This window comes from Lygodium microphyllum, chromosome 8, assembly GCF_053477565.2.
Source record: "Lygodium microphyllum isolate KBCC chromosome 8, Lygodium_microphyllum_v1.1.10, whole genome shotgun sequence".
Lineage (NCBI taxonomy): Eukaryota > Viridiplantae > Streptophyta > Polypodiopsida > Schizaeales > Lygodiaceae > Lygodium > Lygodium microphyllum.
In genome coordinates, this window is record NC_141142.1 from 5829016 (window position 1) to 5841537 (window position 12522).

Below are 12522 nucleotides of genomic sequence, written 5' to 3' on the forward strand. Positions count from 1 at the left end.
CTTAAAAGTTAATCAAATGTGCAAATGTGAGTTGCACATATGAAGTGTAGGTCGGTTGTTTCACAATGTGGGACTTCGGAGCTTGAAACATCAATGAGTGCCAAAGGCAAAAGTCGTAACAAGTTATATTGGATAGGTACTAGATGGTACTTGGTATCAAAATTTGGCCTAGACCATTTAATTAGCCCTATGTGTCAATGGTAACACTAGAGAATCTACATTGATTAATTAATTAATTAATGAGAGTTTCAAGCTAATAAATGCTCACGATCACTTGGGTGATGAATTAGCCTAGCCAATTTAATTGTTGGCAAATTAAATTATTTTTCCAAGCCATAAATGGATAAAGCTGAAAATCGTTTTGGAAGGCTACCACAAGGCCAAGCTTGCCCATGCAAGTGGGAAAAACGTTTTTGGAGACTGTTTTTTTTTTTTCCGCGCGGGGGGGGAGGAGGGGAAAAGAGAAATTTGTGAAGATGGAGAATCAAGGAAGGAGCCGTTTGCTGCAAGCACCAGCAGGCAAGAGGCATTGACAACCAGCAAATAGGGTTCCCACAACAGGCAGTCGTGTTTAGAGGTTGACCAGCAATAGGTGACAGCTCACAAGGACTGCCAACAATAGTAGAAGGCTCCAAGGTAGCAAGCAACAGCATTTCATGCTGTCCAAACAATGAAGCAACAGTCTTCCTCTCCTCCTCCACGAAGAAACTCAAACTCTCTCTATTCAACATTCTCTCTCATCTTCCAAAAAATACCCATTCTTCCTTAATAATTTCCAACAAAACCAACCATTAGAGGTGGAGATTTTGACTAATCTTTGTTATGTAAACCCTAATTTACAATAGAAATTAGGGTTTGATAGCTACCATGGGAAGCATGCTCAAAATTAAGGCCTACAAACTTGAATTTCAATCACTAAAAAAAAGGGGCCATTTCAGGAGATTCAAGTGGCCATTTAGCCACACACACAGACCATTGTGAAGATGGAGAATCGTTTGCTGCAAGCATCAGCAGGCAAGAGGAATTGACAGCCAGCAAATAGGGTTCCCACAACAGGCAGTCGTGTCTAGAGGCTGTCCAACAATAGATGACAGCTTACAAGGACTATCGACGGCAGTAGAAGGCTCCAAGGCAGCAACCAACAGCATTTAATGCTGTCCAAACAATGCAGCAACAGTTTTCCTCTCCTTCACTAAGAAACTCAAACTCTCTCTATTCAACATTCTCTCTCATCGTCCAGAAAATTCCCATTCTTCCTCAATAATTTCCAACAAGGCCAACCATTAGAGGTGGAGATTTTGACCAATCTCTGCTATATAAAACCTAATATACAATAGAAATTAGGGTTTGATAGCCATCTTGGGAAGCGTGCTCAAAATTAAGGCCTGCAGACTTGAATTTCAATCACTAGAAAAGGGCAATTTCAAGAGATTCAAGTGGCCATTCAGCCAACAAATATTTGGAGCTGAGTTTTCATCCAAGGAGCACAATTGAAGGCCAATCCCCAAGCAAACCAAGGGGCAATTTGGTTTGAAGGCTCATTGGTCACTTTTGACGACAATAAGCAATTGGAGAGTGAAGGAAATTCAAGGAATCTCCATATATTCCATCCAAATTGCACAATACAACTTAAAGAAATACCACAAGAGGCACCAATTTTGGGGCCACCCAACTATCCATTGTCTAAGATTAAGTGGTAAATTGTGCATTTCAATTTTATGTGATTAATTACTTACTATAATTGTTGATTAATCGGGTCATTACCACCCTCTCTGAGAAGGAAGGCTGGTTTCACAATACCAAAATGGTTCTTAGATCGATCTGTTTTGTTGCTCCCATAGGCTTTGGTTCTCATGCGTATTTTTCCTCCATTGAGGGTAGACAAGATGCGACCTTGATATCTCCTTCTAAGTTGCCATCTATTTCCATTACACAACCAAAAGCTACCAATTTCACTTTCCCACAAGGCGATCTGATCTAGAGGACTGAGAAACATGATGTCTCTCTTGGTTCAAATATCCATGACACTAAGTAAGAAGATGCCACTACATCGTGCAAAGCTCTAAGATGACTACATTATCCAGGCTGATCAAGCAGCAACACCTGTACAGAATCTACACAGTGAAAGAGGCAAAACACAGTCCTCCAGACAGTAGGATATCGAAGTAGATGCTGCAAAAGGATAACCAGCTCTAGAGGGAGCGAAACGCAAACCTCAAGGGCTCTGCTTTCATAGCAAACCAAACTATAGGAGGGTCTACAACAGCAAAACACAAATCTGCCCATGCTAAAAACTGCAAAAGGGAGCCCCGAGCAAAGTTGGGAAGGGCATGACAGCAAAATGCAAATCTGCCCAAGCTGAAGATGAAAACGTAGGTGTTGATGATGTGAACACAAGTGGGCAGCAATCTCGAACAGTGCGACAAGTTGGGTGACAGCCAGCTGATAATCACGACAGCTCCAAATGCTCTGGGTGCCAGCCAAACAGCTCCAAACGGCAGCACTCGAACCACTCCTGTGAGAAGCATCCACCTGGAATAGGAGAGATGGAGAAGGAAGAGTGGATCTGGTGGGGATGAATGAGTAAGAGAATGTATATAATGAAGGGAGTCAGTGCCCATTTTTTAGGCACAAACCGTCTAGGATGGCACCCCAAAATGTGGGTGCCCAGCCCTTTTTGGGGCTGTAAGAGTGAAACCAAAATGAATTAATGAAAACAAATGTAGTTAACAAATGGGTTTCTTAAGATATCGTTCTTTAATGGGGATCCTACTGTTTGTTCTTGGTTCTTTTAAAATAATCATAAGAATCATTCACTTGGTAAAAGAGGGGCGTAGTTTTCCTCTCCCTTCCCTCGGGCACCTTTTTGAGCCTAAGAGGGGCTGTTGAGCAAGTAAAATTAAAGGCATTGGTTGTCAATTAACACAAAGCTATCATGCATTTCAGATTAATGTAAATCCACAAAAGAAAGCCCCAAAAAGAATTATTGAAAAGAAAAAGGCATTATCTAGGACTGTGGTCCATAGGACAAGTGTCCAAAATTTCCTCTAAAAGGACATGTTGTGGGCATCCTTCACTATTCCATCATTATCATCCTCTACCCTCAGGCATCAGCCATCACTTTCTCCTCCAGCAAGCAATGCTCACACCAACAAGCTGCCAACCCTACTGTTGGATGTGACACACAACCTATTTGCTGCCACCACAAGCTGTCGCCACCAGCTGGCCATGCCATCCTACATTTAGATGTGATCACCTGCTGTCTCAGCCTACTGCCAATTGTCCTACAATGTCACCATCAGCTCAGAACTGCTGCAGCCTGCATTTTGCTGCTGCAAGGGAGGACAGCTGGCATCATCTTTGCCATGATCTACTAGATGTGGGCTACATTTCAGTTGGCAAACCCTGTGGTTTGCTGCTCAGAGTCTACATCAACATCTTGCTGCTTGGACGACTGTGTCTCACCCCCTCCACATAGTAGACTGTTGCTGCTACAATTTGGGATCCACCTCAAGTACAACATGCTCTCAGATCTGTTCTCAATGTTTCTGACACCAGTCTGAGCATGTCTGTTCTCAATGTCTCTAACACCACTCTCTGCTCACCTCTGCCTTGGTCCTTGAGATGAGGAGCTTGTGTCATCCTCATCTCTATACATCCTCATCTTCATTTGAACATTCATCATATTGTGTACTGTGTTTTATCATGTCGCTGTACATTTGTGTTTCTCTAAATTTCACCTAGCATTCCTTAATAATTTACAGAAGGGACATCCTCTCACTGTTGCACATCTTTGAGATGATACATTTCATGTACTTACCGAGTCCCACTCTTGCCCCATTCATGAACTTGATTGAGAAGTTGCTTACCTTTTTTGGCTTACCAATAACACCCCACTTTGACATGCGCTTACTTCAAAAGCACCTAACGCATTTCATTTGTAACTCTAGTGTGATGGTCATCAAGTATCTTGTCCTTACATGCTAGGCTTCAGTCTTAGACCACCATTGCAAGGATCTATCAATTCCAAGTACATTGGCACTCCCATGATGTCTCCATGCTCTCTCTTGGCTTAGCCTCGTTTTCTTGGTCTTACTCTTACCCTATTTCTACCATTTTCACATACCTCCCAAGTCCCATTCTTATCCTATTACTGAGCTCAATCAAGAAATTGCTTACCTTCTTTGGCTTACAAACGCCCGCCTTGGTTTGACATAACCTTCCTTTGAAACACCTAACACATCTCATTGTGACTCTAGTATGTTGATCAGCGAGTCTCTCTCTCATGTTTACATGGTATGATTGCATTTCAGTCTTAGACCAGCATTGCAAGGATCCATCAATTCTAATTGGGCTGGAGACCTGGATTTTTGGTGCTCCCATGATGGTTACATGTTCTCTCTTGGCTTGCTGGACCAATATGAAGATAGAGATGAATGTTGCTAATTACTCTGCCAAGGCCAAGTTCCAAGAACTCTATGATGCTAACACGGAGGCCATCTATCTTCATGGTTTTTACTAAATGTATTCTCTCTTCATCAAGCACATGGCACCCTTTTCATAAAAGCCTTTCCAAGTGTCCAATACCCTTATCATCAGAGTTGTTATCATTCCTTCCAAGTATCTAACATCCTTGTCAATAGAGCCAACTCTATTTCCTAACCACCTAGCTATCACTGCATGAAGCAACTCTTCTCAGACAATTGGTCAAAATGCCAACATTCGACAACATTGCTAGAGCATTGGCCTTGCTGCTGCTCCTTGTACATCAGCTTAATAGTGAGAGGGGGTTGCTTTACCCTCTTTGTACATACAGGTTTTGGGATTTCCTTTTTCTTTTCTGACTGCGATTTCTACCCATGTATCTATGTAAAAGAGCAATTGAGTAAGTGAAAACCCTCAAGGGCCTTACTCTTGTGAAAACTGAACAACATGCCCCAATTTACGACTCCCTTGCATCAGCATTGTGTGTTTGTGATTTGGGTGCTTGGCTGGCTAGAGAGCCACTTGTGTCTCCTTCCAAAAGAAAACCCGTGCATATATGTTAGCATGTTCTCTCTACTATGAGAGGCACTCATGCCCTTTGTCACCTCATCTTTTATCATTGATCCTAAGCAGTCACTTATGGTAACATTACCTCATCACTATGACAGGCACTCGTGCACTTTGTCACCTCATCTTTTATAATTGATCCTAAGCAGTACCGTCACTTATGGTAACATTACCTCATCACTAATATCCTCAAGGGTGGTCTTTCTCGTTCAGTTCCTTCAAAAAAATTATCCTCTATAAGGTTACTGATATCCTCAAGGGTGGCCTTTCTCCTTCACTTCCTTCACAAAAATAAATGTGTTGCTACCATCTTCTATAAGGTTCCCTTTTAGGGCCAAAGAGGGGATGTTCAGCAATAGTAGATCAGGCCAAGTTAATTACAAATCCATTATCCAAATTATTCATTAAACACAGCCCCAAAAAAAGCCAGATTAGATTGTTTGTCCAGTTTCAGTTTGTGTAAGCATTAAAAGGGCCAAGGGGGACAGCCACTTTTATCCACAACTATCAAGCTTCATCACCATCGTCAATATCATCCACCCAACTGCCACAACTACTCTCCACTATCCATGTTGCCACTTCATCCTTTGCAGCAACAACCTTTCCTGGTCACCTGCTGCTGTTCAGTCCCCCAAAATGCAGCTGTAGCTGCCACCTGATGCTACTTCACTGCCCCAGGAACTGCATCAACTAGTGATCCAGTCTGCTACATTGTTGCCTCAGTCCAAAATGCAGGTTCCTGCTGCCTGTCATTGTATGAAGGTGTCGGGCACCAAAACATGTCCTTTTCCTGCCTGGCAACTGCATTTGCTGCCCACAGTGCTGCTGCTGCCTGCCACACAATATGCTTCAGGTAAGAACACAGCTTCTGTACCACCAAGCAAGCCGTGCTGCTGCTGCACTCCTGTGGCCAAAACACAGATTTTTCCTCTTTCGTCAGCATCCATCCTCACAGTTCAATGCATCCTATCTTTTGAGTGCTGACTGGCTGCTCATGTTCAGGAACTGTATCAGTGACAACACACTCCACCATGCTGTGTGTCATATCTTGCTTCTACATTTAGCAACACCTGCACCCCAAACTGCCTCTTCCAATGTCTCTGACATCTCTGAACCCTACTATCGCTTTCTTCCAGGTCGTGAGACGCTATAATTTATCCTGTACAGGCGATGTGCCATGCAAAAGTATTGAGGCATTAAATCTGCCTCTTGACATTATACTCCATACATAGTTGGTTAGATCTGCATAAAGAGAGCATAATACCTGTAGGCATTTATTTGAATAACACGTCTTCACCCATTCCTGAGACTCCAGAAGGAAATACATCTCTTTTGACTCAACACCACACCCAGAGAAACATACCTCAACTTGAATCAAATATTCTAGTTAGAACAAAATGTTTATTTGGCGACATCACTGCTTTCTAATGCCAAAAATAAGCCCTAGCAACAAATAACAGCTAAAAGTTAATTGATAAAGGTATTGGCTTAATCAATTTCTGTGCTTTTTCATTGTTCCCACAGTCCAACAGCGCCTTGCAAATGGAACCCAAAACTTGCCAGATGAACAACTTGTTTGCCAGAAAAGCACCTTGCAAATAGGTCGTTGTGGATCTCTCAAGTTGACAAGCAGATTTTCACACTTCAAATCAAAGTGCACAATATTCTTTCCATGCAAGTATTCCATGCCAAAAGCAGCATCCATTGTTATCAGCAATCGCTTGCGACGATCCATTGTCCTGTACAGGTTTGCATGTAGATCACACATTCAAACACAAATCTGTGATGACTAGAAGCATACCATATCACATGATTATGTCTACCTTTCTTGCTTCTGTAGAACTTGCTTAAGAGAACCGTTAACCATGTATTCAGTGACAGTGGCTAAGGTCCCACCAGGACCATCAGGTACTACACCATAAAAAGCAACAACATTCGGATGATGAAGTTTCTCAAGAATGCAAGCTTCTTGCCAAAAATCAGCAATCTGCATAACATTTGAGTATGACAAGTCTTTATCACTTTATTCAAGCAGGTATTGAACTTAAAAGGGCAAAAAGAACTGGATAATATATAGTATACCAGCCGTTCTCTCTCTGAAGGTCTCCCAGTAAAGCAGCTGGATTTAATGCGTTTGATAGCAACATCAGTCCCTCTCCATTTTCCATGATAAACTGTGCCAAAAGTGCCAGATCCTAGCTCCCTTAGCTCTTCTAAATCCGAATACTTTATGATCTGCTTGAAATAATCACAAAAACAGTTACAATTGTTGGTTTATTTGTCTCAAAAATTATGACATTCAATCACATAACAATGAGCTGTTGACTTTTTCATAATCTATTCATTTAATCTTCCAGTTTCTCCTCACCACGTCTCAAAGACTGTGTAAAGGTGCTATGTAGATAAGTGTTCTTCATGTGAGCCTACTGTAGCCTCATAAACAGCTACAAAAACCAGTACTAAAAGATCAACTAGAGAAAAATCAGACAAAGCCATTTTAAGCATGAAGACAATATCCTCACTGGATGGATGGAGATTAGGTCAAGAGCAGTTTCAGTGGCATGCACCTTTGTTATGAAAATATCACCAAACATTTGCTACTGACACAATAGTGCTTCATAGGAAGTGATTGGAGATGCTCAAGTTTAACTTCCGAGCTAGCCACCGAGGTGATGGAAAGCTTTGTCAAGGATAAAGACAGTAGAGTCGTTTTTAACTTTTAGCCACAAGTTCTTGGAAATTATTGGCAAGGGATGCAAGGTAATGATTGTAGCTAGACATGGATCAGCTTCAATCAAGGAAGCCACAATACAAATGAAATAATATTGCAACCCACGATATGCAAAAGGAAATAAAGCCCTCTATATTAACAATCTTGATCCAACTTGCAAAAGTGAACCATAAACGTTACCTTTTTTCGCATGACTAACAGCCTAGCTCAACTACATTGGATCAAGCTCAAAGCCCACAATTTGAAGGATAGCCAACATAATAAACACAAACCCAAGTAGTAAGAGGGGCTGCAATGAAGTCATCCTAGATCTAGAGCCATAATGGCCCTGAAACATCCCCCTAGGATCCAATCTACACACGAGATACGACACAAGCCACATTTGCGAACATGAGGGATTGGAAATCAAACTCACCTCCCAATCATACAACTAAACAAGTCCACTCCTAAGCCTGAGAGCTAGTAGTACTTCGTGGCATAACCATGTCAAAAGGGTTGACATCCCATATGTAGTGGGAGCTCACGCTCGACCGCCAAGACCCACGGACCGCTTATTATTTCAAGCATTTTAAGCCGAATGCAATGGCTATCTCTCACCTAGCCATACGCACTCTCGACCTATGGGTGTAGTGAGCTTACATCCATGCCTCATTGAGTTGCCTCCTCTCCCGAGTACCCCAATAGCTCCGCGATCCAAGTGCAAGCTTCAAGCGAGCTTGATCCTTAAGCTCCACGCTCTAAGCTCCATTTCCGCGAGCAAGAGAAGAGAAGAGAAGAGAAGAGAAGAGAAGAAAAGAAGAGAAGATGGAGAGCTTTTCCACCACGGTCCCTCACCCTCACACACTCACTCCCTCACACTCACACTCCCTCTCTCAAGCACAAGCTCAAGCAAGCAAGAACAAGAAGAAGAAGAAAAAGAAAAGAGCTACTTTTGGCCACACACAAAAATGAGCTTCTTCATTCACTTTTTGCCTTTTATACAAAACCTTAACCACCCTAATTCCCTTTGGGCAGTCATCCCCTTTTTGGACTGGGCTGTTGCACTCATGGCTTGCATAGGTGTTGGTGTTCGTGATGATTCTTTGGTGGGCTTGCATGATGATAAAGGACAAGAGTTCAGAGTTGAGTGTTAATGAAGAGTTAATGGTACTTTCGTTGGAGTCTTCTATACCTACAATTGAAAGCCTCTCATATGGCCTCTCCCTAGGGGTTAGTGCTAGTCTTCTTATCATGCACAAGATGTAGTTTGATTAGTTTGGGAGACACGTTGAACTCTAAGCAAGCCGAGAGTATTGTCCTACACTTGAGAACCCAAACTGTATATAGATTGTGGTGCAGATATTATGTGAGTGCACACATATACTTAGATATTACGTAGTTAGAAGACTACCAATCTCGTTCCTCGTAGCAATGTGTGGATGAAGCGAGGGTTCAATGGGGTGGAAAAATTTGTCAATGTTGAGGAGAAGTACACTTGAAGGCTTCTTGAGACATCATATGTGATTTTGACAACACGATGTAGCATAATTGAGCTCATTGATACCTTAGCTTTTGATAGTTTGTGGCTATTTATAGTGTTTGAAGAGTACGGTGTACTTTCCATGGTCTTTCGTGCCTTGCTCACCATGATTGAGATGGAGTGCCCTTGATGTACCCTGAATAATTGTGGGGGATGTGTAAAGGGCTAGGAGACTAGGGACGGAGATAGCTGACCAAGGTCACAAGACGTATCTAATTTGAATACCCCTAGGTGTTGTGATGTGATCGTAGGTGCCTTTTTTTTTCTTTTCTTTTGTTTTCTTTTTTTCCCCCTTTTTTTTGGGATAAAATGAATACAATCAATGCAATACGTTGAGGCTATCGGCCTTTCATTTGGATTGAGAAATGTCGAGATTCAAAGGCTATGAAAAATGGATATTACAAAGATGATTGTGTTACTAGCCTCAATGCTAGAGGAATAGTTGTTGAGATGAAAAGATACACTTCAGATTTTACAAACCTCTTTGTAACATGTGAGACATCGGAACAATTGAGGTAGTAACTAGAGTGAGCTGTGCATGGACAAGGGACAAAGCATCTGACAACTTGAATCCTGGTTGATGAAGAAATGTTTTTCATTATTGAAAGCGTGGCTCCTATCCGAATGTAGAGTTTGGCCAAGAAAGAGAGAGTAGCCAATGACTATGCTTTACCATGCTCAGACGCAATGTGTGCTTTCTACAGGGGTGATTTTCTCTTCCAACGGGACTTTCCTCATGGCTCTTTGTTCTTGGTATTTCTGTCTCTTTCTCCATAATGGTTCTTTGTGGGGTTGGTGGTCTTGTGGTGACTTGGACATTGAACCCTTTCGTACAAAGACATGTGTCGTCCTGCATTCACTTGGCAACTCGTGAGAGTACATACAAGTCATATGCTTCAACCATAATGAACAGGTGCGGCTCAAAAAAACATCACTTATCTAAATTCCATAGTGTTGACTTCAATGCATATCATCTACGCTTGATTATCATTGCTTGTGTATGTGTTGGCTTTGCTTCTTTTGGTATTATTTATACACAGTCACAAAACACATTGTTTATTTATATACACGTTTATGAATCCATGTCACTTTGTGAGGATAAAAACCGATTTACTCAGGATTGTACTAGAGTGTGGCATACGTATCTAGTAATCATGACAGCCTACTCAGTAACAACATATATTTTACAACATTGAGTAGCATGGTGCCTTGTCCGAGTCTATTAGCAACATATAGATCCTCCTCAGTGAGAATTTTATTAATCGGAGAGTTCTCTTGGCTAGTTCCTGCTAAGTCCATACCCCAAACGGTAGTCAGTACTCGAAAGCAAGTTGACGCCACATAAGTCAGGTCTCTTTGAGACGGCCATTGGGCTAGGAGACTATCATAATCTGGGCTCCAAGTTTGACCATTGTAGAGCGGTTTTCAAACCAACATTTTTCAAATTGACTTCAGCCCTCTCGTTGTCACTTTAGTTGGTTTATCTATAAAAGATTTGGTTGGCAAAGCGCTTCGTTGAATGTCACAATTAAGCGTAGTTCGTCAGCTTCCTCGTCAGAGATAAGTTGCATGTCTTCACATAAAAGCTTGTCATAGTGCTCGTTAAGATATTATTTCTCTTACCAGGATAGCGAATATGACAAATATTCCTCAAGCTGCTCCCTAGGAAATGTACCCATGTCTACAAGGACATAAGCACATGCGAATAATTTGAGTTTAGCATCCAACTCAATCAAGCACTCTGTGACACTCCTATGTTCGATGAGGGCTTACTCGGTTGCTATCTCATCTAAGGTTCTGAAAGTATCCCTAGGCTTTAGCATAGCTAGGGGCTCGGGCCTAGACGAGCAAGATTGATCAATGCTAGGATTGCTCATATCCTCGGGGTTTTCATGTTTCTCCTGAGGCTTTGCTGCTATTGTGTCATGGTTCTCCTCGGATGTGACTAGTATAGTTTCGTTAACCTGTTGTAACAATATTGTAACAATATTATATAAGTTCTCTTGTCGATGGATTGATGGTGATGGTTGCTTTGATTTATCAGAATACACGGATATGTTTGAGATTTCACCACCGTTAGGAGAGATGGCAATGGTTTCATTCGTAGGTGGACTCAATGCTTTACTCCTCAACTCTTCAACACTCTTGGTCTCAATCTTCTCGGCGTCTATAACCACTTGCAACTGTTGTTGTTTTTGTTGTTTTCTTCTCTTTTTCTTGGGCAATCGAGGTGTACCATTTAAAGACTCAGGATTGTGAACTAGGTTAACTATAACCGGCCTGTTCACTGGGAAGGGCGGTAGTGTACAACCAAAATATATAAATGCTTTCACCCAATTCACAGTCGCCCACCTAACCTGAACTTAAAGACACATAATCAAGAAGAAATACAGGAAGCTAGAATGCTCCTATTGCCACACAGACACCCTGTTGGCCCCTAAGTTAGGCGCCCCTTGCAGTATTTCTTTATCTTTAGAAAGGGAGAAAGTGCAATGGGCTGTCTTTCACCTATTCTGGGTGAAATTGGACAGCATAACAATACAATTACTGACCCAAAACAAGCCAACCAGGAAGGGAAACTCTGCCCAAGTCTAAATCTTCTGGTTGAAGTGCAGAATTGACAATTTCAGCCTGCTGTATTTACTGGTTCAGACCTGTTCTGACACCTGTTTACAACTCATACTGTTCCCTGTACTATTCAGCCCACTGTAATTACTGGTTCAGACCTGTTCTGAAACCTGTTTTCAGTTCATACTGCTCCTTGCACTGTCCTCCATCATCTGGGCCAAGTGCCCCTTGACTCTGACATCAATTGGGCTCTGAAATAACCTCTGAACAATCCAAAAACAGTACTGATTCAGTGCTGTTTCAAACACTTACTTGGTGAGGTTACCATCCTCACCTGTCCCTGCTGAGACAGCATACAACTGCTCCTGTTCCTGGAGAAAGGAGGCTCTTGCCTCATGCAAAAACAGCATATTCCACACAGCTGTACCTGAATCAGAAGAAAGGCCCTTGATTCTGCAGCATAACCATACTGTCAGGGAGAGAAAGAGAGAGAGTAGGAAGCAAGCTCAAGCCTCTGTGCATCATAGACAAGGTAGACCAGCTCTCAAGAGCTCTCCATCTGCAGCTATCCATCTCCCTTTCACAAAAATGAGCCCCCCATGCATTGAAACTCGTTTTTGTGCTGCCCTCTCTCTCTCTTTTGGGAATTTAT

General features: G+C 42.1%; 1 protein-coding gene across 2 annotated transcripts in view; it reads right to left on the reverse strand.

Annotated features, from left to right (window-relative positions):
- LOC148031930 (RAF-like serine/threonine-protein kinase PRAF) overlaps positions 1-12522 on the reverse strand; it is a 65014-nt gene that overhangs the window by 33320 nt on the left and 19172 nt on the right. For both annotated transcript variants that reach the window (XM_087682520.1, XM_087682519.1), the window contains exons 4-6: positions 7135-7287; positions 6876-7039; positions 6644-6791 (exon numbers count right to left, since the gene is read on the reverse strand). In XM_087682520.1, the coding sequence (XP_087538646.1) occupies positions 6644-6791; positions 6876-7039; positions 7135-7287 (465 nt within the window). The remainder of the gene's footprint in view (positions 1-6643; positions 6792-6875; positions 7040-7134; positions 7288-12522) is intronic.